This window comes from Zeus faber (assembly GCF_960531495.2).
Source record: "Zeus faber genome assembly, chromosome: 13".
In the NCBI taxonomy this organism is placed as follows: Eukaryota; Metazoa; Chordata; class Actinopteri; order Zeiformes; family Zeidae; genus Zeus; species Zeus faber.
This window is the reverse complement of record NC_137198.1, coordinates 8423447-8449552: the sequence shown is the minus strand read 5'-3', so window position 1 is coordinate 8449552 and position 26106 is coordinate 8423447. Positions and strand designations below refer to the sequence as shown.

Sequence of the window (26106 nt, the reverse complement as noted above, 5' to 3'; positions counted from 1 at the left end):
ATCTTATCAGTTAAAAAAATGCATTTAATAGATCCTGGGGGTTTTGTTCCAGTTTTTTTTGTTTTGTTTGTTTGTTGTTGCCCAAATAGCTGCTTGTTGCTTTATGCAGAAATGAGGCAGGGGGTGGAGAGTGACTGAGAAAGTGTCCCTGTTACCCCTGTTAATTCAATTAGGAAACGGAGGAAAATAAATACATCCACAATAAAAACGCAATGTTTTTATTTGTTTGGAGAAAGGGGGAACTGGGACGTGGAGTGGAGATCGAAGTGGAGATTGAGTGTGCCCTCCCAAAATCTGCTTTTTGATCTTGCTTTTATATGAACATGATTATTGCCGGCCTCCATGGGGCCTCCAAACCATCCCCGGGCGATGGGAGACCAGTAACACCGATGGTGACATCAAGGAGCCCTTGGAATGCTCAGAGGAGACCATCCTCAGGCGATGGTAGTACACCAAAGGGGGTCCAAGCCAAGAGGTCATCTGTGCACTGGTCATCTTTTCCCACTGGAGGTATGCAAAGACCTATCTGCAGACACTGCAATAAAGGTTGCACCACCGACACGCCATGCAGCAAGTGCAATGTTCCTCTTTGCTTTTCAGATGAAATTAATGGCTGCGGATGAACATGGCCCAACACTGGGACTAAAATTCAGTTTTGTAAATACAATTGTATCCTGTTTTTTTTCTTCGAAGAATAAATGACTATTTATAAAATAACAAATATGACTGTTGTGTTATTATTATTCATGATTTATGCTGTTATGGGGCTAAATAAGCGATCAACCCTGCAAATTAACCCTAAATAGTTCTGTATAGTTGTGCAGACAGTGTGGGCACAAATGCAGAAATTATGCTCCCAACTACGGCCCAACGTTGCAATATTACACAAATTCCCTAAATACGAAATAAAACGTAAAATCACAAACACAAAATCCCCCTTGATCTCTGCAGCGGAGGCCTCCTACAACATCTGAGAGGCTTCACGGGAGCAATGGGTTTCCTCAAACTGAGCCTCGGTGCTCGCCGTAGCAAGCGCCCATACGCACACATCCTCTCGGAGCCAAACGCGAAGCTCGTCATGCAGCGGCGTGAGAACCGCCCGAGAAGTTCTTGACACTTTGTCATAAATGAATTTGTCGTAGGAAAACAAGCTCCCCCTGTCCCCCCAAAAATGGAGGGACTGGAAATGTCTGCGATGATACCTGCCCTGCAGGAGCTTGCAAGGTACCGTAACTTCTCGAGCTGGCTAAGCTAGGCTATGGACACACTCCGGCCGCCGGGTTCAGTGATGCTTAAAAAAGCGGTTGGAAGTGATTCGTGTTGACACTGTTATGAACGTGAGGTTGGTAAATGAAATAACACCTTATAAAACACACACACACACACACACACACACACACACACACACACACACACACACACACACACACACACACGTTCTTCTAGTGCCAGCGCAGCTGAGTACAACGAGGTGGTGCAGAAGCCCAGACAGATCCTGTGTCAGTTTATTGACAGAATCCTGACTGATGTGGATGCAGGTGAGAATAATAATAATGATAACGATGTGGGCCTTTATATGTCTAGCACTTTTCCTACACAGCATGCAACTCATAAGTGCCTAACATTAATATAAGGCAACCCAATAATAATAATATTTATACAAATAATGAGGACAAAAGTAAACAACTCCAATACATTTAACAAAAATAAGTAAATAAACTCAGTTTCAGTTTCACAAGGATCACGGTCATTCCTCAGGGATGTTCGAGCATTACATATCTCTTGAATTGAGCCACTGAATGAATGGACTTAGTGTTGAATTGTGTGCATTCATTTAATATTTACTCTTCGTTTCTTCGTTGCTGATATTGATGTGCTGCCATGCAAATCACATGCTGTTGTTTATAACCCACTCACGCATAATCCATGTGACCCCATGGGTTACAGTGGCTCTGGGGCTGAGTAAGAGGTCCGGATCGGAGCCCACCTGTGTGATGCTGCTGGACTTTGTGCAGCACATCATCAAATCCTCCTCTCTGATGTTCGCCAACTCTGCCTGCCAGACGGCTGAATACGCAGACACTACACAGAGTTGTGTCGGTGAGAGCTTGTTTGACTACTTTATAGGATTCCATCACTATATCATTAACCAAGCGCACATAATCTGATGGTGCAACACCTTATTTTTGGGATGGAATCAATGTCATCAATCAAGTGTAATTTAGTTAAAAGGGGAGAAAGGTGTTTGGGGGCAGTATTGTCTTGGGGTTATCAATTGGGCAACTGCCATCACTAATCTTTTGGAATAAGCACATGACACTTTGATAAAAGCTTATTAGTAGATCTTGGCTTTTTGGAAACGCCAACTTTTCAAAACTACTCTCAACACTGCAACCAAGTTTATTTGTAAAGCCATTCATTTGCATTTGAATTTGATGCCTGTTTAGCAATATTCCACCCAACAGCTGGCCCCAACAGCAATAGGACAGTTTGTGATCGTTGGTGCTTCTGTCTTCGAATTTTACTCTTCTCGTTTTTTTTTTCTCCTTTTTCTAGAGTTTAGTAGGTGGGTGCTGGCTCGGTTGCTGCGTGTGGCGGCGGCTCCAGAATGCGACGTTATCCACGCGCCGGTTTCCGCCGTGCTCTGCTGCTTGCTGCACATGCTCAGAATCCGAGCGCCGGTCATCTTCAGCTGCATCATAGAGGAGATGCTCTGCATGGGCCAGGACCTCTGCCACGTTCTCCATACCCATATCAACACGCTGAGGGGGAACAGGCACACTTTTTGCGCTGACACAAAGAGCCAGTGGCCTGTGACACTTGAACGCTTCTCCATTTCCTCAGGGAATGTTTCCACCTACCTCACCCCCTCCCCCATCACCCTCTCTTCACCTGCTGCCTTGGAGTCACTGGTTGCCGTTGCGCTTGGCGTTCTGACCGACACCCTCCGGGGCATAGTCTCCCGGCGTGATGTCGGACTGGCCTGGGAAATTGCGTGCTTCATCCTGGCTAACGGCAGTGCCAAGCTCAGAAGGATCTCCATGGTGATGCTGCGGGAGCTGGTGCAGCTGGAAGGGTTTTCTGAGAGGGCGGGCCAGGAGTTCTTCACAGCTTACCTCCAGCTGCTGGAAACGCACTTTGACATGAAGACCGCAAGCAAGGAAGAAGTAGAACAGCCCTACGAAGGGGAGCTGCTCAGCCTGACCAGATGTCTGTTTCAGTGTTCGGCTGCGGCTCACGCGCACACACCGGTGTTCGAGCCCATCCACCTGTCCCAGCTGCTGCGGTCGGTGTGTGCTCTGGCCGGAGCAGGCCAGACGCTGGGGTCGGAGGTCAGCGAATCACTGTGCCTGATCTTCAGCTTCCTGCTCTCAGTCACCCTGAGCTATGAGTGCACCGCGTCACTAAGACGGCAGCAAGTCACGGAGGTCTGCAGGACGCTGGCTCACACCGTTGGGATGGAGACTCTGGCTGAGGTAGAGTTATTTTCTCACTCTCCGTCAAACGGTCTTTTCAAACCTGTGCGGGTTCGTCTATTTTTTATTTATTTCTTTCGATGGTCAACCACACTCCTCCTAAAAAAAAAAAAAAAAAAAAGTCTATGTCTGGTGTTTGTTTTGAAGTGTGCGGAGGGGTTCATTCAAGTTGCGCTCCAGGCTGAGGTTGCTATAGTGATGAAGGAAATCGAAGAGGGCGAGGTGGCCGCCAAGAGACCGTGCTTACTTGTCAACCCCTCAGCCGACAGGACTCCCAAAGCTGCATCAAAGTGAGTTCGGTCCATGGGTGAAACCATTGATCAAAGAAACGTAATCAAAATACATAATAGAAATCAAGTAATCAGCTGAGTGATGTCATAAAATAAATCTGCTGTTCACAACTATAGCTAATGCATTTATTACAGAACCAACGGATTGTGATTATTTGGTTTGACCACAAACATTTAGCAATTTTTCTTTTCTATCCTATCACTGCTGTCTTTTTATTTTTTGGTTCCTGCGTGTGGTCAGGGCGGTGGACATGCGCGTGCGGAGCGAGGTGTGGGGCGTGGTGAACGGTCGGCTGGAGGAGCTGCTGGCGTCTCTCAACTCCGACCCGGAGTCGGTCCAGGCCGTCTGCTCTCTGCAGGGACTGGCCCTCATCCTGCAGCTAGCGGGCCTCTACACATCTCCCACCAGGTAATACACACCTGTACACATACACTGCACTTTACTTGATGTCCTTTTTGCCTCGCATGCACAGAAGACCTTTTTATGATATTGTCGTATTGTATATGAGGATATTGTGTTTTCTCATTTAAATCTCTTTGTATTTTTTCATTTTTTTATTGGTTTTCAAAACCTTGTGAGCGTTTTTTTCATTGTTAGCTGTACTCTATTAATAGTAAAATACTATTGTACTCTATTAATAGTATCATACTCACCTGAATAGTATCCTACTTAAAATCACACTCTAATGCAGAGGCAGGGTTGAAATTGAAAACTGAATTGGGAATCATGGTTGACATGGCAGGATTTTAAGTTGCCAATGTGGTGATGCACCCAGAGTCTCTTTTTGCAGCGAGAGCTTTAGCTTTAGCTTTCTCATTAAGACTGAAAAAACAACCGCATGCGTTTTAATCGGCACTCTGTGATCTTAAAGTGTCTCGTAAACATCTTCCGGCTTTTTAGGGTGGCATATTCTCATGCCCCTCGCTTTCCTTCTTCCGCAGTCCGTCCCCTCTTCTCTGGGTGTCTGCCGAGACTCTTGGCCGGGCCCTGAAGAGCTGTCACTCAGTGTTAGAGGGCGTGGCTAAGAATGGTTATGACCACGCCCACATCCGGTCCGCGTTCCAGAACAGCGCCAGGGTGCTCGACTCCATCCTCTACCTGACCAGTAAGAAAACACGTGCTGCTCTCAAACTACTCATTCTAGCTTTTATTTAGGTGAGAACTTAATGTTTTTTACTCCCTGGTGTTTTTTAGTGGGGAAAGTCTTATTTGCATACTGCCTTTATTGTTGCTTTATTTATTACATGATTTTAATATAATATGTCTTTTGAGCATTGTGAGAAGGGCTATGCAAATGTAGTTCATTGTTACCACCTTGAATTAATTTTGAATTAGTCTTTTTTTATGTATAATTTTTATATATATATATATATATATATATATATATATATATATACATATATATATTTTTTTTCACTTCAAAGTTTAATTTACTTCAAAATCTTGAAGTGATTTATATTCAGATTAAAAATGTGGACTTTTTATAAGCATCAGCAGCTTTAGCTTTAGGTTCTGGTCATCGCCGATCCTAAAAGCCTGGTTGATATTTCCTCCCTCTTTTTTTTTCTTCTGCGTGTGTGTGTGTATGTGTGTGTGTGAACAGTGACCACCGAGGGCGAGGACGGACTCCAGAAACGCGTGTGTGCCCTGCTCTCACTCCCCTGGGTGTGTGAGCATAAGTCCGTCCCGGCCTATAAGCTCTCAGGGTTTCCGTCCGGCTTAACTGCTCTGGCTCAGAAAATTGAATCTAGCTTCTGTGAGTATGCGCGCATTATCACAGCGAATGTCACACTGTGTGTGCAGATCGGGAGCGCCGTCTGCAGCGTGACATTTGAGTCTAAAAATGAACCGTGTGTTGGATCCAAAAGTTGCGTCTGTATCTCTGTCCAGCCTCCCAGGTCAAGGCGGAGTGTGTGGCGCTGCTGGCGCTGCTGCACCGAGGTGTGTGCGAGAAGTGGCGCGTGTGTGTGTTTTCCAGAATGTTGCAGAGTGAAGATGAGACGGAGAGAGCCGCGGCCGTCAAGGCGTTTCCATTACTGGTCCACCAACTCGGAATCACACACCATGACCTCATAAGTGCTACTCTACTGTGAGTATACACACACACACACACACACACACACACACACACACACACACACACACACACATCTACCATTTAAACACAGGTTTGCATTTGAACCAGCGGTCAATATTTCCTAAGTCACTTGAATTTGTCTCAATTGATAGAATGCATCTGCACCTCAATGATGATCATCACAAAATACTACACATATATTTACTGCAACCTATCAAGGCTCAAAATAACAAAAATTACCCATTGCAACTACAAATCAAGTGTCGCTGCAAATTACTTAATTTGTCTTTTAACGGTCGGACATGTTATGGATTTACAATATATGAGCATATATAACATGTCATTTTGTACTGTATATCGGTGTCACATGGTTGTTTCTCTGCTGTACGATTGGCTCTTCATGTCACATGGTTGTTTCTCTGCTCGCTACGATCGGCTGTTCGCATCACATGGTTGTTTCTCTGCTGTATGATTGGCTGTTCGTGTCACAATGGTTGTTTCTCTCCTGTTCAATTGGCTGTTCGCATTGTTGCTTTGTCGGTTGAGGAACGGACTTTGTATGGAAAAATATATCTCATAAATTTGTTACTGTTATCATGGAAGATTTTATCGTGAAAATGATCACAGCCATTTTATTGCCCAGTCCTAGTTCCTCCAAAGGTTTTTAGAACTTCCTGCAGTGTGAAGACCCCTTCTGTGACCGATTATAGTTTTTCGGGATTTTGTAAAACGCAGCATGAGTTACAGTTTTCCGAGTTTCCTTTAATTGCAGCATCGGCTCAACTTGTCTGTCTATGTGTTGCAAGTGGCTGGATGCAATGGAGTTAGAAGAGACGGAGTTTGGACTTATATAATTTAAGATTATGATGTGTCAAAGCACCCAGCTCCTGAAACTAATCAAATAGCTTCGACGTCTTCCACTTTTGGTTAAAAAAAACACAGTTTTTCACAAATTTCCGCTCCAAATGTACATTGATTTTTTTTTTTTAATATATTTTACGTCCTGGTTCTAATGAGACCTCAACCATGTCTGTGTGTACTGTGATTGTCGTGTTCCAGGTACTTTCAGCCCAAAAGACGTCAAGAAGATAAATTAAAAATACTTGCAATAACAATAGTTATTGATAATGATAACATATTGTATCGTTGCATCACTATATCCGACTGTTCACTTTGAGATCCAGAAAAGGTTGTTTCCCTCTGTAGGATAGCAGTAGTTTGTGCGGGATACAAGCAAAACTGTCAGTTCTCAAGAAACCAACTCACTACTGTCTCAAATGTGTTGTTGTTGTTATATTTAATGTGTAATGTGGCTCAAGGTGTGATAAGGTCCTTGCTGTCTTCAGTGGCCGGCTGGAGGACGCCTCGGAGCAGGTGAAGGAGGAGCTGGCCAGGACGGTCGGTCAGCTGACCTGCATCCTGTCAAAGTGCTCCCAGCTCAGCGTCAGGCACGCGGAGAACCCCCCTCTGCCCAAGATCCTCTGCTCCCGTCTCACCCTGGAAGGGGAGCATTCCGGGAAGGCGGCGGCCACGCTCGGGGTGTCCGTTGTGAGACCCTTCCTGCCACTGCTCACACACCAGGCTCCTAGCAGCGTTAAAAAAGGTATTTCTGTCGTTCAGTTGGATGATTCGATGCCGACAGGGTCAAAATCTATTTGCAAATAAATATAAACAGCGATGCACTGGTGATGGCATTGTTTATTGTTTTGATGTTGAAATTAAATATAATACCAGACTTTTGTACAATGGGTATTCTCTATCACCGAGAGTCGTATCTTACATGTCATATTAAAGAAAAGCAGCTTTGTTTTCTGGCTCTACATGAGGAAATTCATTAGTTCTAATGACCCCAAACATCAGTAAACATAAGGGATCTGATTCGGACTGTATATATATGTACTCGATCCCTATTATTCTGAAGTTCTTTTTTTGACACGGCTGCTTTTCTCATACATCAACTTTAATCCCAATAATGTTTATATACATTATGGTGCCAAGTTGATGTAGTTGGTACAGCCTGAGCAACAAATTCAAATTTCAAATTCAATGCAACCAATTTGTAGTTGCATTACAGTTTTTGTCCAAGTTGTGAAAATTATAAATGTGTCTGGTTTTCTGTTGCTGTCCCAGCTTTTGTAGAAGCCGTGCCTCAGCTCTGTCAACATGTGTGTCTGATGGGCTGCGACAGCAGCACCCGGGAATTTCTGAGCGCTCTGATTGGTCTAATCAAGGATCCAGATCCACTGGTCAGAACGAGTTTCTGCCAGTCAGTGCGTTTCTTGCTGGCAGAGCCCAACCCCAGCCCCAACCCCGACCAGTGCCTTGTCAGTGAGGTGAGCGAGTCAAAGCACACGGTCAGGTTTTGGTCTCGCTCGTGAAAATATGAAAGCTTGTTCATGACCCTTCAAATGCTTTCCATTTTATCCACTGGTTGTCTCATGAGGTTAGTAATCCTGGACACTTCTCTCCACCGCAGCTCCTCGTGACTCGTCTGAAGGAGGCGTTCACTAACGCCAAGATCAACAGAGACGACGAGCTGCGCAAGACTCTCATCCTCACTACAGGAGAGATCGGGAGGTAGGAACCTGTTGCTAAACGCTCATGTAAACATACACTTTGATTTGTTTCTGTAGTAATTACTTGAATTGAGCTTAGTTAAATACTCCTATCTATGCTATAACAATAAAGGGAATTTATTTATTTTAGACTTGCCTGATAAGACTAATCCATAAAACTTAATTGCATTGAAAATATAGTTTTATTTTAGATTTTAAATTTCTGGATTATAATTGCAATTTTTCATGGATATTATTGCTGTTTTAAAATGATCTTAAGCATTTATTGATTTAAAATTATTCCAGCATTTTGCGCGTTTTTTTTTTTGTAAATACATTGCTTTATGAACGTACATAACGTCAGTTTGTTTGCGTTCGTTTAAGCTGATTCGCTGATTAATTTGCTCATCCCTTCCTGACTTCTTGCCCCCTCGGTCTCTCAGAGCAGCCCAGGGGACCTTGGTGTCCTTCTCTCTGCTGAGGTTGCTCCACTGTCTGCTCTCCAAGTCGTCGGCAGTGTCTGTCGCCGCCTACACCCAGATCCGTGCGCTGGCCGCAGCCAAGGGGCTCAGGCTGCAGACCCTCTTCAGCCAGTACAAGAACCCCATCTGCCAGGTCAGTCGCAGGGTCCGAATAGGGCTGGGTGGTCACTCGATGTTAGCACGGTGACTCAGAGGTTAGCGCTGTTGCCTCACAGCAAGAAGGCCCTGTACTGTTCTGTGTGCAGTTGGCATGTATTCCCTATGTTTGTGTGGGTTTCCTCTGTGTGCTCCGTTTCCTCTCACCATCAAAATACATGTATGTTAGGATTAACACTCCTGTCACCGCACCTGGCCAAGGCACTGGCGAAAGAGCTGGAGTTGCTCCCTGGCCGCGGCACCGCAGCTGCCCACTGCTCCTAGGTATAGGGTGCGTGAAATGCAGAGGACACATCTTGTTGTGTCCTACTTGTACAATGAGAATAAAGAGATTTGAGTTTTGATTTGAGTTTTGATTCTGATATTGTGATGTAGTATTTTCTTGTTCAATGTGTCCTAAAATGTAATACAAGTATAAAACAGTTCAGTCAAATGATGGAGTTTTTACAGTTGTAGTATTCTATGAGTATTTACCATGCAGTTTTGCAGTCGTTATAGATCATTGTGTATATATCTACAGTATATATATGTTAAGTACAATGCCAGAGAGTTGTTTTATATTCAATGATTATTGTTATTATTGGTTTTGTACGGTTTGACCATACACTCACTCAGAGAGAGAGAAAATGTAGATCTGTTAAAGGTCTATGTTGAAGAAATGTTCTCTCTCTCTCTCTCTCTCTCTCTCTCTCTCTCTCTCTCTCTCCCTCCCCCTCCCTCTCTCCCCCTCCCGTGTGGCTGTAGTTCCTGGTAGAGTCTCTGCATTCCCGCCAGGCGTCGGCCGTGCGCAGCACGCAGGGCCAGAGCAGCGAGTCGGCCAATCAGAGGGAGCTCACTCTGGACATCCTCGCTCAGATTGCACACGCTTTCGACTTCCCGGATCTCCACCGCTTCCTCACTGTATGCACAATAACACGCAGTCACAGTAATAAAAGAATACTAGTCACAACATATATTTGACATGACCCCTGGCCATCTTCTCCTTATATTAAAAGTTACTTTATTTTGCCATTTTTAAAGGGGACCTATTATGCTCCTTTTCAACAAGTTAATGTAGGTCTCTGAGGCACCCAAAACATGTTTTTTAAGTTTTTATTTTTTCTGAAAATACCACTTAGATTAGGACTTCTCCTTAAATGTTATGTAAATGAGCTGCCAGGCCCCTAGTTCTGTGCGCCAATGGGGTTTGGGCTTAACTTCCGGATTCTGTTTTATTTAGCGCTTAAACTTTCATTGATTTCACCTCATCAGTCCACCAAAAACTGTTTCTGAACAACAACACAATGTTTCATTTCATTATTTCAATTATTATATTTGGAACTATGGCACAGATATTCAGTGTTCCAATACCAAATATGCAAACCAAGATATATACACACGTTAACGCTCTCATACATGGAAACTGAAATAACTGTTATAATAGTCTGGTGTGTGTGTGTGTGTGTGTGTGTGTGTGTGTGTGTGTGTGTGTGTGTGTGTGTGTGTGTGTGTGTGTGTGTGTGTGTGTGTGTGTGTGTGTGTGTGTGTGTGTGTGTGTGTGTGCGCGCGTGCGTGCGTTTTGTGTATCCAGCACACCCTTCAGGTGCTCCTACCGTACCTGGCAGCCAAGGCCAGCTCCACTGGCTTTGCCCTCATCCGAACCTTGGCCAATGAGCTGAAAGCCAACAGGAGAGAGATCCTGATCAACAACTTCAAGTACATCTTCAGCCATCTTGTGTGTTCATGCACCAAGGACGAGTTGGAGAGGGCCTTCCATTACCTTCAGGTACATGGGATTACACTGACCTACAGTTTCATTTTGAGTTTCCAGTTCTGAGCTGATTGAGTGCTCTGCCTCACTACATGTACCCTGCTACGTTTACGTACATTTCCTGTGTTGTTATTTTTACGCCAGAGTGAGACGGAGATTGAACTTGGCTCGCTGCTGAGACAGGACTTCCAGGGGCTTCACAATGAGTTGCTGCTGCGTCTGGGAGAGCACTACCAACAGGTCTGAAGCTGGGTTCTTTGGGGGTTTTCTCTCCCCAGTTGGTTATTATTGTATGTGATTGTACTGCATGTTGGTCACTTTAGGACTAAGGGTACACTATTCTTTAAGTTAAATTAATATTTCATTTGACTATATTATTTCTGGTATGTTTTATTATTTCATTGGTGTATATATAATTGCTATACCTGATGCAGGTGTTGTGCTGTCTTGTGTGTATATCAAAATGAAGGTGTTTAACGGTCTGGCGATCCTGGCGTCGTTTGCGTCCAATGATGACCCCTACCAGGGTCCGCGGGAAATAACCACTTCCGAGCGCATGGTGAGTGCCATGTTCAGCCATGTGGTGTTAATTCTATTATTTTTAAATATCCATCACTTCTCTTGTGATTGGGGGAAAATTATGTGCTCTATTATCATAAAGTTGTTATGAATTTGTGTTGCCATTTATTTGTTTGTTATTTATTTGTTTGTTTGTTTATTTTGGATTACAACAAGAAATCAAAAAACGATGAAAAGATGATTTATTTTTTATTTTTGAGAAGTGCAGTTTTAACCAAACTTGCAGTGTAATTCACTGTTTTGCTGTCCGTCTGTTATTCCAGGCGGACTACCTGCAGCCCAAACTGTTGGGTATCTTGGCCTTCTTCAACATGCAGCTGCTCAGCTCTAGTGCTGGAGAGAAGGACCGCAAGAAGCTGGTGGGTGGTTTTAATTGAGTTCCAGCAGCTGTCCAGTAACATTAGGTAGCCCAAAACCAGAGAGCATGCTGTGATCGGACTATTTTATTTTTACAATGCAGGCGCTGACCAGCGTGATGGCTCTGATGCGCCTGATGGGTGCCAAACACGTAAGCTCGGTCAGAGTGAAGATGATGACCACGCTCCGCACCGGCCTCCGATACCGAGACGACCTCCCTCTGCTCTGCTGCCAGTCAGTTCGCACATACACAGCCGATGTTTACGACACTGTATAAAAAATTGGTATTTCTTGTAATCCTGATTCTCCTTGGCTTCCCGCTTCCTGCGTGGACAGGACGTGGGACTGTTTTGTGAGGAGTGTGGAGCCCACACACCTCGGCCCCCTGCTGAGTCACGTGATCGTAGCGCTCCTGCCCCTCATCCCGCTGCAGCCAAAAGAAACCGCTGCCATCATCCGGTTCCTCGTACTGGACAACAGGTGAGACATACTATTTTATATATACGTAAAACATCACAGTAAATTGCTTGTCAGGTGTAAATTAATCCTCAAAAATTGACTTTAAAGGTTTACACGTTTTCAAGAATGCAATTTTAATCAGAAGGTATTACTGTAAATGGTGTATCGCGATATTTGGGCGGGACCGAATTGCAATATAAAAAATTTGGATATCACCCAAGCCTAGTGGCGTGTTGCTCCAGTTTAGATTAAGATCTATTTCTGTCTCTAACCGTATGATGTGCAACGGTTGATATTCCCGCAGGGAAGAGGTTCAGGACTACCTGCATGAGATCTACTTTCTACCAGAGCACAAGGAGCTGAAAGACATTCACACTATTCTACAGGACTACAGGAAGGTCCGGAGGGATGGATGGATTGATGGGTAGCATTTCTGTAGAACGTTAATACAGATTTATTTCCTGACACCGTCAGTGCTAACCTGTCTCTTTGTGACGTCCTGTCCAGCTGACGTCCAACAGCAGCGACCTGGCCGCAGCACTGCAGCTCTCTATGCGAGCTGTTCAACACGAGAACGTCGACGTCCGAATCCACGCTCTGACCAGCCTGCGGGACATGATGCACTGCAACCAGGTACACGCCAGTATATCTGAATACCATCCTGCTTTAGGAGGGATTCACGATAACGTATATTAGGCCTTTAAAGTCGGTCATCTTAAATCTGAATTTATGAGGTCTTCATTTTGCGTGTTGTTTTATATTAATTTATGTTATTTACTTACCTGTCTGTAGTTCTGTGGAAAACATGAATGGTGGGTTTTATTCCAGTTCCTAATCGCTTACACTTGCGTTGCTATTTTACCTAAAGTTAACACTTTATTAATACTGGGCAGGGCCTCCCTTTGCTCTCAAAACAGCCTCAGTTCTACTTGTCATGGATTCCACAAGATGTTGGAAACGTTCCTTTGAGATTCAGCTCCATGTTGACTTGATTGCATCACGCAATTCCTACAGATTTGTCAGCTGCACATTCATGCTGCGAATCTCCCGTTCTATCACATCCCCACACCTACCAGCCAGGACTGTTGACACAAGGCAGGTCGGGTCCATGGATTCCTGCTGTTGGCGCCAAATTCTGACCCTACCATCTGTGTGCCTCAGCATTAATCGAGATTCATCAGACCAGGCTACGTCTTTCCCGGTCCTCAATTGTCCAGTTTTGGTGAGCCTGTGCCCACTGCAGCCTCAGCTTTCTGTTCTTGGCTGGCAGAAGTGGAACCTGACGTGGTCTTCTGCTGTTGTAGCCCATCCGCCCCAAGGTTCCACGTGCTGTACACACTGAGATGTTTTTCTGATCCCCACAACTGTACAGGGCGTTTATATGAGTTACCGTAGCCTTTCTTTCAGCTCGAACCAGTCTGGCCATTCTCCGTTGATCCTTCACATCAACAAGGCGCTTCCGTCCCCAGAACTGCCGCTCACTGGATGTTTTTTTGTTTTTCGCACCATTCTGAGTAAACTCGAGAGATTGTTGTCAAACCAACAATCTTTCCATGGTCGAAAACACTTGAGAACTAATTTTTTCCCCCATTCTAATGGTTGTTGTGAACATTAACTGATGCTGCTGACCAGCATCTGCATGATTTTATGCATTGCACTGTTGCCACACAATTGGCCGAATAAATGATTGCTTGGATGTCTGGTGTACACGTGTTCCTAATAAGGTTCACAGTGAGTGTGTATACCCTAGTGCTTACCTGCAATAATTAATTGAATAGGAGATAATTTGTCCAGAAATCAGTCTTAAAATTTGTTAAATGTAATACTTTTGGGACCTTTTTAAGAAAATAATTAACTCTGAGGCTTACAGACACTGTGCTTTTCCTTTCCTCTCTGTATCTCAAATTTCTCCATGCATTTATTTTTGCTTGTATGTACACATTCTTAACGTTAACATACATGTATGTAACACTCACATACTGTACAAGTAATCTAAATATATAGTTTTAGGTATAACCCACAGACCCCACATCCTTGTCCCTGTGTGTGGGGTGTCCAGGAGTGGCTGCTGAGGCAGGTGTGTGCCAGCGAGGCGGTGGAGCCTGTGATCTCCAGCCTGGTGGGGGTGCTGCTGAAGGGCTGCCAGGACTCCTCCCCCGAGGCCAGGCTCCTCTTCGGGGAGTGTCTAGGAGAGCTGGGGGCCGTGGATCCAGGGCGGCTGGACCTGTCCCATACCCACACCCACAGAGACCGCAACACTTTTGTGGTACGCAAGACCGCACCGGGAAGTTTTAGAGCTACTGCAATAAAATATTACGTTTTGTTATCAAAAAGTTGGTTCCCATCATCTATAAGACCTGGGTTCAATAATAGTAGGTATATAATAATAAAAATAATAATAATAATAATAATAATAATAATAATAATGACAGGTAAATACAGAAAGCTTTCTCTTTTTTCATGTTCTTGTTTATTGAAATGCATGATAGAGCGGAGTAGAAGATCACAACTTTGCATACGAGCTTCTGACAGAACTGACCCGACCATTCCTTGCTTATGCTGACGACGTGAGAGCGCAGGACTCTGCTGCTTATGCCATGCAGGTACACACACACACACACACACACAAACACACTCTCTTTCAAATACTCATTCGTACAATTGCTACTTAAGTGTGTGTGCCTGGATCTAGGAGCTGCTGTCCAGCTTCGGGTGTCGTGAGGGTCGTACGGACTCGACAGGCCGTCGGCTGTGGAGGAGATTTCCCGAACAGATCCAGGAGATTCTGGAGCCTCATCTCAACAGCAGGTGACCGTTATTACCACCACACACACACACACACACACACACACACACACACACACACACACACACACACACACACACACTCTGAGCCTCACATTATTGTCCCTCCTCCTACTTATCATGGCTTCCTTTATCTCTCCTTTCCCTATCTCACTTGTTTCCTGTTCATCCTTGTGGGTTTTTTGTTTTTTTTCTCCACCTGTCTTTGCTTCCCTTCTTTTTTTCCACCCGCCCTCCACCCTTACCCATTTCCTCCATCCTCCAGGTATAAGAGCAGTCAGAAGGTGGTGAACTGGTCTAAACTGAAGAAGCCGGTGTATCTAAGCAACAGAGGCAGCAAGTTCTCTGATTGGTCGGCGACCTGGGCAGGATACCTCATCAGCAAGGTCGGTCTGCAGCCATCTTTCCCTCGAATGGCATAAAATACACAAGTTTAATATTCTCACCAACACTGGGCCGCTAGCTAGTGTAACTCAAAGAGAGTTAAAGTGAAGCTAGGCCGCACTCGCATTTTCTGTTTTGATGTAGGAAAGCAAGAGGTGGAATTGTCCGGCCTTTAAATGGATTTGACCAACACATCGGATCCCAACAAGCTCCAGGGGTCGTGCTTCTCCAGTGTGTTCTCTATGGATAAAATAGATACTGCTGTTTGTCATTGTCTCCCAGGTTAGGCATGAGCTGGCCGGCAAGGTGTTCACCTGCTGTAGCTTCATCATCAAACATGACTACAAAGTTACCATCTACCTGCTTCCACACATACTGCTGTACATGCTGCTGGGCTGCACGCCCACAGAGCAGCAGGAGGTAAGGATATACACTCGCGGGAGAGAAGACATATAGACATATAGAAAGACATTGAGTGTATGGTTGTTTAAGCTAATTTTAACAAGGAATATTGACGAAAAATAAAATATTGATAATAAAATATTGTCTTCTCAACGTAACATCTGGCTCCTAAAGAAAGAAAAAAGGTAGTTGAAATCCCATTCCATCGGTCTCTCAGAGATGCCAGCCAATGCGCTTTTTGAGAACAGGACATATTTATTATCAAGCCCCTACATTCCACAAACATCTTGGCAAGTGAACATATTACAGGGGAAGGGAATGTTTGAGTTTTCTGTCAACGTCAGTGATATATATTATGTCGAGCACGCCATGCTTTCAGTTGGGGAGAAAAACAAAAGAAATGCATTGAAACAAATGGTTTTGAATAGATTTGTTGTCAAAAAAATACAATATAATAATTATTTTATTATTATTTTATGATTATTATTTTACATTATATTTTATTAATATTATATGATATAGTATTCATATATAATAATGTTATAATTATAACACAATATATTATAAATAGTAGATTTAGTGGCAGGGAAATTAAAGACTTTCTGTATCCCTTTCTCTCTCTCTTCCTCCAGGTAACAGATGAGATGCTGGCCGTTCTGACGGAGGGTGACGGGCGGGGCGGTCGACGTGTCCAGGACACGGCCTCAAGCCTATCACAGCTCAGCACCCAGACGGTGTTCAGCATGCTGGCTCACCTCATGCAGTGGAGCCGCCACACGCTATCTTCAAAACCCAAACACAGTAGTAACGGTACCTCTACATGGCTCACTGTAATAAAAAATAAAATAAATTATTAGGAACGTGTTTATTTTTTCGAGAGGAAATTCAAGGGCGCGCCTAAGCTTCCTATTTCTCTCCAGAGGGTGGGGAGTACCAGCGTGTGGTGGCCTTCCTGAAGGGCATTCCTCAGGACGTCCTGGCCAAGGCCTCTCTGCGCTCCAAAGCCTACACTCGTGCCCTCATGCACTTTGAAGCACACATCCTAGAGAATAAGGAGAACGTCCAAGATCACCTCACCTTCCTACAGGTGAGATGACATGGAGAGGAAAAAAAAACAAAAACCAAATGTAGTTTTCTTTATGCCACGAATACTCAGTTAAAGGTAATTCACTTATTTATAATGGAAATGTTTTACTCACTCTGATTGGCCGCTGCAGACTCTGTACGCGGCGATGCACGAGCCGGACGGGGTGCGGGGTGTCAACGCCCTGAGGAGGGAGGAGCCATCGCTGCGGGAGCAGATCCTCGAACACGAGAGCATCGGTCTGCTCCGCGACGCCACCGCATGCTACGACCGCGCCATTCAGCTGGAGTCAGACCAGGTATGACTTGAATTTTTTATTTATTGTTATATTGTTCTTGGGTTTCTTGAAAGGCATTTATAAATCTTAAATTATTATTATTAATTATCATCATTTACAGCCATAACAACACTGGTGACCACGCTGTTTTAATACCATAGGAGCTGTGCATGCTGCACTAAGCGTGTGTGTGTGTGTGTGTGTGTGTGTGTGTGTGTGTGTGTGTGTGTAGATTGGTCACTACCATGGTGTTATGACTTCCATGCTGGGACTGGGGCAGCTGTCCACTGTCATAACTCAGGTCAACGGAGTGCTGGCCAACAGGTGAGGAGACATATACACACGCACACAGAACACTGTCAAAATGTAGGTTGAATCGTTTTTTCATTTGTGTTCATTTGGTATTTTATGTTCATTTGGTTTTGAACTACTATATTTATTTTCTCTAAAATGGGTTCCTCATTAGTTGTCCAATTGTGGCTACTTATTTATTTAACTCTGCAGGTGAGCTGTTGTAATCCCAGTGTTATGCCTGTAAAATTAAAATAAACTGAAATACTGATCAAATTTGTATCACATTAAATGTTATGCTTAATTATATGCCAAGGCCGCAGTGGAAGTCAGAGCTGAACGCCTACAGGGTGGAGGCAGCCTGGAAACTCAGCAAGTGGGACCTTCTGGAGGACTATTTAGGTTCAGGTGAGAACACACAACGTGACCTTTTACAGCCCAAGTCACCCCGAGCAGTTTGCACCGAAAACGTTGCACATAAACTTTTTTTATAATTTTTATTTGACTTGTTCAATGTCAGGATTGTTTTGTGCTCAAGCATTTTTTTATTAATTTTTTTGGTGTGTGTGTGTGTGTGTGTGTGCGTGCCCAGACTCTCCGTCCAGTACGTGGGGGGTGCGTCTGGGCCAGATGCTCCTGGAGGCGAAGAAGCAGGATTCAGGAAGCTTCTATGAGAAGCTGAAGCTGGCGAGGAAGGAGCAGGTGGTTCCTCTTTCTGCTGCCAGCTACGAGTGTGGGACCTACCAGAGAGGATACGAGTACATCATCCGGTGTGTGTCCGGTGTCTGCCTGTCTTCTCGTAGGATGGTATTTTGCCGATCGCCACACTGTGCCTTTTGATGCTGAGTTGTCATTGTATTTGTCCGTAGGCTGCACATGCTCAGTGAGCTGGAGCACTCGTTCACCGAGCTACAGAAGCAAAATTCGCACGCCGTCCACAGCCTCAGCCGGCTGCCGCTCCACTGGTCGGACCGACTGGAGATGACCCAGAACTCCTTCCGGGCCAAAGAGCCGATCCTCGCCCTGCGCCGGGCGCTGCTCAGCCTCGGGCCAGGGTACGAAAGTTCATGAATGTGGATTTCCACTGTTCCATGGTGGCTCATTGTTATCTCAACTTGAAAAAAGTCAGCATTTGATACGGTGCGGTATTCATATTGAATACTATAACGACAATTTTCATTGCCTTCGCCCTCTTTTAGTCTTTTACAAAAACACACAAACGTTTGTCTCAATTTTGGGGTTACTTTTGGGCAAGCAGTTATGACCTGCCGAATACACCCCAACCCAGCAATAAAACCTCGCCCCCCTTTCTTATTTGAACCTAGATTTACCAGACAAACCATTTCCAAGCGCTATATCCTGATACGATGCTTGGGGCCAGTTGTTAAATGGATTTGACTAACACATCAGATCTAGGGCTCCTTTCTCTGCCCTCGGGATAAAGAAAACACTATTATTTGTCATTGCATTGCCCTTTTTGTGTGCTTGTGTGCCGCAGGCCAACTTGTGAGGATCTGGTGGGCGAGTGCTGGCTGCAGAGTGCCCGCGTGGCCAGGAAAGCTGGACACCACCAGACGGCCTTCAACGCTCTGCTGAACGGAGAGAACACTCACCTGGTCGAGCTTCTCACCGAGAAGGCCAAGTGGCTCTGGTCGAAGGTACGATCGTAGCCTCTGGTCAGACTTTCCTCGCCACTCATTAATACTTCCAGATGATCAGATTGGACTCAGTATTCCCCAAGGTGTACCTGCATTCAAGTCGATTTTCCCAGTGAATTACAAAAAAAGAATATTATTAATACATTTTAAATGATAGCACATTAAGTTGACTTAAAAAGTAACTAAAAAAAAAAGAATGACACTCATGGATTGCACATGAATCTTATCTTTATTAAACCAACTGTAATGCAGCGGCCCATTTAATTTGACCGTGTTGCCAAAACAGGTTGTGGAGGCAAAGGAGCTGAAACAGTAAAATGTGTTACATGAGAACCAACCAATCAATACATTTACAGTTTTTTCTTGTCCACTCTCACCCCTGTGCATGCGTGGGTGCGTGTGTCTCTAACACGTTGTATTTATTGCCTTTCCCCTCAGGGAGACGTGCACCAGGCCCTGATCGTGCTCCAGAAGGGCGTGACGCAGTGTTTCCCTGACGACCAGGTCTTGACGGACCCCCGCAGCCTGCAGACCAAAGGCAAGGCCATGCTGCTGGTGGGCCGCTTCATGGAGGAGACCGCCAACTTTGAGTCCAACGCCATCATGAAGGCGTACAAGGTACCAGCTTGGCAATTGCAGCGAAAGGAAAGCTTCTGCTGTTCAAAGCTATGGATGTGCAAAAGTGTGATCTTTTAAAAGTGGAATAGTTGGTTTAACGTAAACTTTTACTCTAGAGCAGGCTAGCTAGGGTCCCTGTTTTGCCTGCCTTTATCTACCTATAATAAATTGCTATGTGGTTTTAACATTTAATTTAAGTTGACCAAAAGTGGCAAATCTCAAAACAAAAACTCCTAATTTAGAGGAGTTGAGTAAACGTATTTAGTCTAAAAAAATGTATTACAACATGACTGATATGTAACATGTCAACATATATATGTATGCATACATATACATACACACTGTACATACAGTATATAAAATAATACATTATCTGAGACCCCTGCAATTATTTCAAGGACCCCTAGGGGGCAGTGGACCCTGGGAACCACTGGTCTTAATTACCTGAACGATTAACTAATGAATAATATGATCAATATGAGAATCCGGCTTCCAAATTTAATATGTTTTATCTTACAGACCATTTGGCTCAAAGGAATGCACACGGTTGCCATTGAATTTACTGCGCTCCAGCTCCAAAACCCAAAATGAACATTTCCAGTCTAATATGAAAACGTTGCCCATTGCCCTCCGTGTCACAATCTTTAGAGTCTGCTGTGTTGTGTGTCTGTCAGGATGTGACCCACCTTTTGCCCGAGTGGGAGGATGGAAACTTCTACTTGGCCAAATACTACGACAAAGTCATGCCCATGGTGACCGACAACAAGCTGGAGAAACAAGGGAACCTCATCAGATACATCGTCACATACTTTGGAAAGTAAGCGGTAACGGGATATTGTTGGTAGTTCCTCGTTGATATTGATTCCCACTGTAAACAAATTGTTGGGTTTTTTTTAGATTAAGGATTAAAGCCGAAAATACTTTTGTGTTTTTGCATCAATAATTCTGTATTTACACAATGCTCTTTAGTTCTGTGTTTCGGTGTCTAAACCAACAGAAGATGTTTACCTGATAGCTGCTTGCTCTGCTTGCCTGTCGTCTAAGAGTGATTTTTATTTATTTTTTTAATCGTTCCTTGACAGAGCTCTGCAGTTTGGAAACCAGTACATCTACCAGGCCATGCCCCGTATGCTCTCTCTATGGCTGGACTTTGGAGCCATGGTCTACGAGTGTGAGAAAGGTCAGTACTGATCTAGCATATGGAGTGTAGTCATACTCCTATGCACACATAACTTCATATGTATCCACTGTGTCAGTATTTTCCATTCAAGTGTTGTTTTTCCCAATACTTTTTATTTTTATTTTTTTTATTTTTTTGATCTTTATAATGTGAATTTGTTCTCGTGCTGAACATAACATCATGATGTTTGGGCTCGAGGAACAGGAATAGCTGTTTTCCATTAAAAGGTAATATTCTGCTGTCCGGCAGCAGGGCGTTTGGACAGGCAGATGCGTCAGGAGTTGACGAAAATCAACACGGCCATGAGTGAGAACTGCAGCAGCCTGGCGCCGTACCAGTTCCTGACGGCGTTCTCGCAGCTCATCTCCAGGGTGTGTCACTCCAGCAACGAGGTCTTCGGCGTCCTCGTCAAAATTGTGGCCAAGGTGCTCCTCGCGTACCCGCAGCAGGCCATGTGGCTCATGGCCGCTGTGTCCAAGGTAGGAGGTTGAAAACTCCAATACGAGTATATGACTTATTTGGCTTGTTTGATGACCTGCCTGTCTTAGTCATCACATAACTTTACGTCTGTTTTCAGGTGACTGATCATGTTGTTTTAAAACCGATCCTCCTTCCCTTGTTGGCATCAGGCAAAGTGAATATAGTGGTGGAGAATTGCAAAGTTGGCGCGCAATAGAAACCGGTGGAGCAATGAAAGTCACAAGATATAAATTGCTGTAGCTCAGTGACAGTTTCATATTCTCCCAGAGCGTTGAAAATATGTATGGAAAATAATAAACACAATGTCTTCACAATGAGGTAGTTGATTGTAGTAACTTAACTGCTATGGTTCTGGCTCTCTTCATCAGGAAGTGTCTGAAATGTAAAAATAAATAGAAAATTAATAAAAATAAAATTTAGCGACAAGACTGTGGCCCAACTGTCTTGACTAGCCTATGGTATTTATTTAACATAACATCAGTAAATGATGCTTATTCCATTTGTGTGTCCATGTTTCTTCTAGTCCTCCTATCCCATGCGGATGAACCGCTGTAATGAGATCCTAAAGACGGTCATCAATCTTAAAGAGCCTCTTGGGAAGTTCATCAGCGATGTCAACAAACTGACGGACAAGCTGCTGGAGCTCTGCAACAAGCCGGTACAGTCACACACATGCATAGTGTATACCAGTGGTTTCAAACTTCTAAAAAAATGTTGGCGTTCCCTGTGCAGTACCCCAGAGTACACTCACTGGAGAAAAGAATGCATACAACATTGCATTGCTCCTTTGGTATTTCTGTGTTTAAATAACTTCAGGCTTATTCAGCCAACCAAGTTGTTTTTTATCTGTACAGTTTTGCCTGGAGTTTCATTTTTTCCGCTGAGAACTAACTTAGATTCTAAGGTTATCAAGTAATGTGTACAGATATGGACGGAACATGTGCACATGTGTTGAACCTTTCTTGTGGTTCTGGATATTGTGTAGCTCATCTCTTTTTGTCATTAAATGCATGTCGCTGAACAAACAGTTTTATAAGACTAGGCATCCATTAAGCCAGGCATCAAAACTTCATTCAACTCCCATTACTTCCTGTATGCTTACTTGCTGTTACCTGTTTTCATGTGACATCTGCCGGTCATGTTTTGCTGAATATAGATGTGTAGCACATGTTCAAATACAACTAAATATATGTAAACATTACTGATGCTCAGCAAGTACACACTTCTTCCTCCTTTTTTGTTTATTGTTAACTTGTAATGAAAGCCGTTGCTGTGGTTTTAAACGTGTCTCAGGTGGACGGGAACAACACCACCCTCACCATGAGCGTCCATTTCAAGCAGCTGAAGCGCCTGGTGGAGGAGCCCACCTTCAGCCAGGTCCTCATCCCGCTGCAGTCGGTGCTCATCCCCACGCTGCCCTCTACTGGCGGGGCAAATACACAGCACGACGCCTTCCCTGGACACTGGGCCTACCTGGCCGGCTTTGAAGACTCTGTAAGAGGAATCTCACACACACACACATACACACACTTTAGGAATAATCTGAGTCAGAAGGGGCTGCCTAAATCACACACACCCCCACGCCACAATTCAATTTTGTTTTTATATCATGACTTTTATGCCTTATATAATGCACTTTGGATTGGTGTGTGTGCGTGTGCGTGTGTGTGTGCGTGTGCGTGTGCGTGTGCGTGTGCATGCGTGCGTGCGTGCGTGCGTGCGTCTCTAGGTGGAGATTTTGGCCTCCCTGCAGAAGCCCAAGAAGATCAGTCTGAAGGGCTCCGACGGCCGGTGCTACACCATGATGTGTAAACCTAAAGACGACCTGAGGAAGGACTGCCGGCTCATGGAGTTCAACTGCCTCATCAACAAGGTGTGTGCGCTCAAATAATATGTATACAACACATGTCATTGAACTCAAACAGGAGTTGGTAATGTGTGTGTGTGTGTGTGTGTGTGTGTGTGTGTGTGTGTGTGTGTGTGTGTGTGTGTGTGTGTGTGTGTGTGTGTGTGTGTGTGTGTGTGTGTGTGTGTGTGTGTGTGTGTGTGCGTGCGTGTGTGTGCGCAGTGCCTGCGTAAAGACGCCGAGTCGCGGCGGAGGGAGCTGCATATCCGAACCTACGCTGTGATTCCTCTCAACGATGAGTGCGGCATCATCGAGTGGGTCAGCAACACCGCCGGACTGAGACACATCCTGACCAAACTCTACAAAGAGAGAGGTAAACACATGCACAGACTTTCCCCTGTCATATTGAATTCATCAGCATTCATTTAGAGCAATATTTTGTAAAATTCCCGTAATTTATGTTCAAAGAAATTCTTCAATATTTCCCAGACCTTATGTTAATACGTACTGTGTGTGTGTGTGTGTGTGTGTGTGTGTGTGTGTCTGTGCGTGTGTGCGTGCGCGTCTGTGAGGTATCTACCTGTCTGGGAAGGAACTGCGGAAGCTGATCCTTCCAAAGACGGCTCCTTTCCAGGAGAAGCTGCGGATCCACAAGGAGGTGCTGTGCGCTCGACACCCGCCGGTCTTCCACGAGTGGTTTCTCGGGACCTTCCCCGACCCCACGTCATGGTGCGAACCCCTTTCCCGTTTTCCGCTGCGACACGCTAGTAAAATGTCTTGTCCTGTAGCCAACTGGGTTAGGGTTAGAGATGGGCAGGGTTGGAAGTTGAGGGGAAAAAACTGTGTGTGTGTGTCCGTGTGTGTGTCTGTGTGTGTGTGTGTCTGTGTGTGTGTGCGTGTGCGCAGGTACAGCAGCCGCTCTGCGTACTGTCGCTCTACGGCTGTGATGTCCATGGTGGGTTACATCCTGGGTCTGGGAGACCGACACGGAGAGAACATCCTCTTCGACTCGTTCACCGGGGAATGCGTTCACGTCGACTTCAACTGTCTCTTCAACAAGGTGTGTGTGCGCGTTCAGCGTCTTCACAAAACAAACTGGGGATCGAAATATTTTAAAATCACCCTTTCTCCCGAGTCGTTTTTGCGAGTTTGGTTTTGTCTCGCCTCATCTCTCTCTCTCTCTCTCTCTCTCTCTCTCTCTCTCTCTCTCTCTCTCTCTCTCTCTCTCTCTCTCTCTCCTGCCCCTCTGCTGTTCCCGTCCCTCTCGGCTCCGCCAGGGGGAGACGTTTGAAGTCCCCGAGGTGGTGCCGTTCCGTCTGACCCAAAACATGGTCCACGCCATGGGCCCCATGGGCACCGAGGGGCTCTTCAGACAGGCCTGTGAGGTCACGCTGAGGCTGATGAGGGACCAGAGGGAGCCTCTGATGAGGTGTGCTCCTACGCTTCCACGCACAGTCACTTTGATCGGCCGAGCATTGTTGGACGTGTTTCTGTGTCCCCGAACAACAAGGCGTCAACTCAATAATTATTAATGTTATATACACAATGTGAGGATTTAAAGCTATAGAAATGGGTTCTGAGAAGGGGCTGGATTATAGGCCGTTCAACATGAACCCGTCAGTTTAAAGATGTTACTTCAAGAAATGAGGAAAAAGTAACTTCAAACCGTTTTCCTTCTTCACTTCCTTAAACATCGGTCATGTTTGATGTGGCCCTTGATATCCTTGAAGATTTACATTTTTGCCGTACTCTCCGATACCGACCCTAATTCGGCCTGGTGCCTGACCAATCATTGTTCGTTTCAGTCCACCCGGGGATATTGGTTGAAAGGGACTGGAGTTGATGGATTGGAGATTTGTATGACACTGAGAAGTCAGGATATATAGAATACGTGTGTAAACGGCGAGTTGTCTGTTTTAATTAATTTGTTGTGATACCCCTCCCCCCAGTGTTTTGAAGACCTTTCTCCACGACCCCCTGGTGGAATGGAGTAAACAAGGCAAAGGACTGACCAAAACACAAGCCAGCGAGACCGGAGAGATAGTCAATGAAAAGGTATGCACACAAACATCAGGTGTTTGGAAATAGAGGGTGTAGATTGAGACACAAATATTATTTTTGTGTCTGTTCTACTCTTTCCCAAGTGTAATATTTTTCTCCCATCATTTTTTATTTTTATTTTTTTTCAATGTTTCTTCTTCCCCATCGATTGTCTCCCCTTCCACCTCCACCAGGCCAAGACCCACGTGTGCGATATTGAGCAGCGCCTGCAGGGAGTGATCAAGAGCCGGAACAAGGTCCTGGGTCTCCCTCTCTCCATCGAGGGACACGTGCACTATCTCATCCAGGAGGCCACTGACGACAAACTGCTCTGTCAGATGTACCTGGGCTGGGGGCCCTACCTATAACACACACACACACACAAAAATATATGAACTTAGCTTTGTCATAAACTGAACATAAACACACACACAAATGCTCTGGAATCAAGGTGGAAAAGTCCAGGTCCAGAAAGTAAAATGTCCTGGCATGTTTTCGCTCCGGTCACGCACTGATCAGCTGATTCCGTTTGCCAGTTGGACCTCTGGGTTGTCGCTTGTTGGAAAATACAACGACTCAAAATCCCAGAGTGGAGTTTCACTTCCTGAACCAGGATCAAACGGCAAGGGCCGTTCGAATCAATCCGATGGATTTTCAATCCCTTGATTCTGTTTTTTCAGTGGAGACAAATCAAAGATCATTGGCTCCAAGTCTGTTATGCAAACTCAACCCTTGTTTTGGGGTGGAACTGAACTGTACAGAAAAGTGCTGCTATTTTTGTTCTGTTGTCATCGGTGCCATCTTCTGATTTATGAATTCAAAGTTCCTTGCCATTGTTTATTCTCTTGCTGTTGTATAA

The 26106-nt window shown here is 44.8% G+C and overlaps 1 protein-coding gene across 1 annotated transcript; it reads left to right on the top strand.

Moving 5' to 3' along the window:
• Positions 1 to 1171: 1171 nt before the first annotated feature.
• On the top strand, positions 1172 to 26092 carry atr (ATR checkpoint kinase; the record flags this gene model as incomplete). Its single annotated transcript, XM_080012761.1, has 48 exons — positions 1172 to 1224; positions 1447 to 1538; positions 1948 to 2100; positions 2557 to 3476; positions 3624 to 3766; positions 4008 to 4175; positions 4709 to 4872; positions 5371 to 5523; positions 5658 to 5856; positions 7191 to 7447; positions 7975 to 8177; positions 8321 to 8421; positions 8843 to 9014; positions 9782 to 9937; positions 10608 to 10802; positions 10932 to 11027; positions 11257 to 11346; positions 11630 to 11725; positions 11827 to 11957; positions 12060 to 12203; positions 12487 to 12580; positions 12690 to 12815; positions 14242 to 14448; positions 14672 to 14785; positions 14875 to 14990; positions 15253 to 15373; positions 15654 to 15791; positions 16406 to 16577; positions 16694 to 16860; positions 16991 to 17155; positions 17367 to 17458; positions 17742 to 17848; positions 18018 to 18195; positions 18295 to 18480; positions 18924 to 19083; positions 19522 to 19701; positions 20376 to 20518; positions 20784 to 20881; positions 21131 to 21360; positions 21885 to 22019; positions 22655 to 22855; positions 23091 to 23234; positions 23430 to 23580; positions 23780 to 23936; positions 24114 to 24267; positions 24485 to 24636; positions 25157 to 25262; positions 25442 to 26092. The coding sequence occupies 48 exons, from the start codon at positions 1172 to 1174 to the stop codon at positions 25613 to 25615; spliced, it is 7854 nt and encodes a 2617-aa protein (XP_079868887.1). The 3' UTR covers positions 25616 to 26092.
• Between the last annotated feature and the right edge of the window lie 14 nt (positions 26093 to 26106).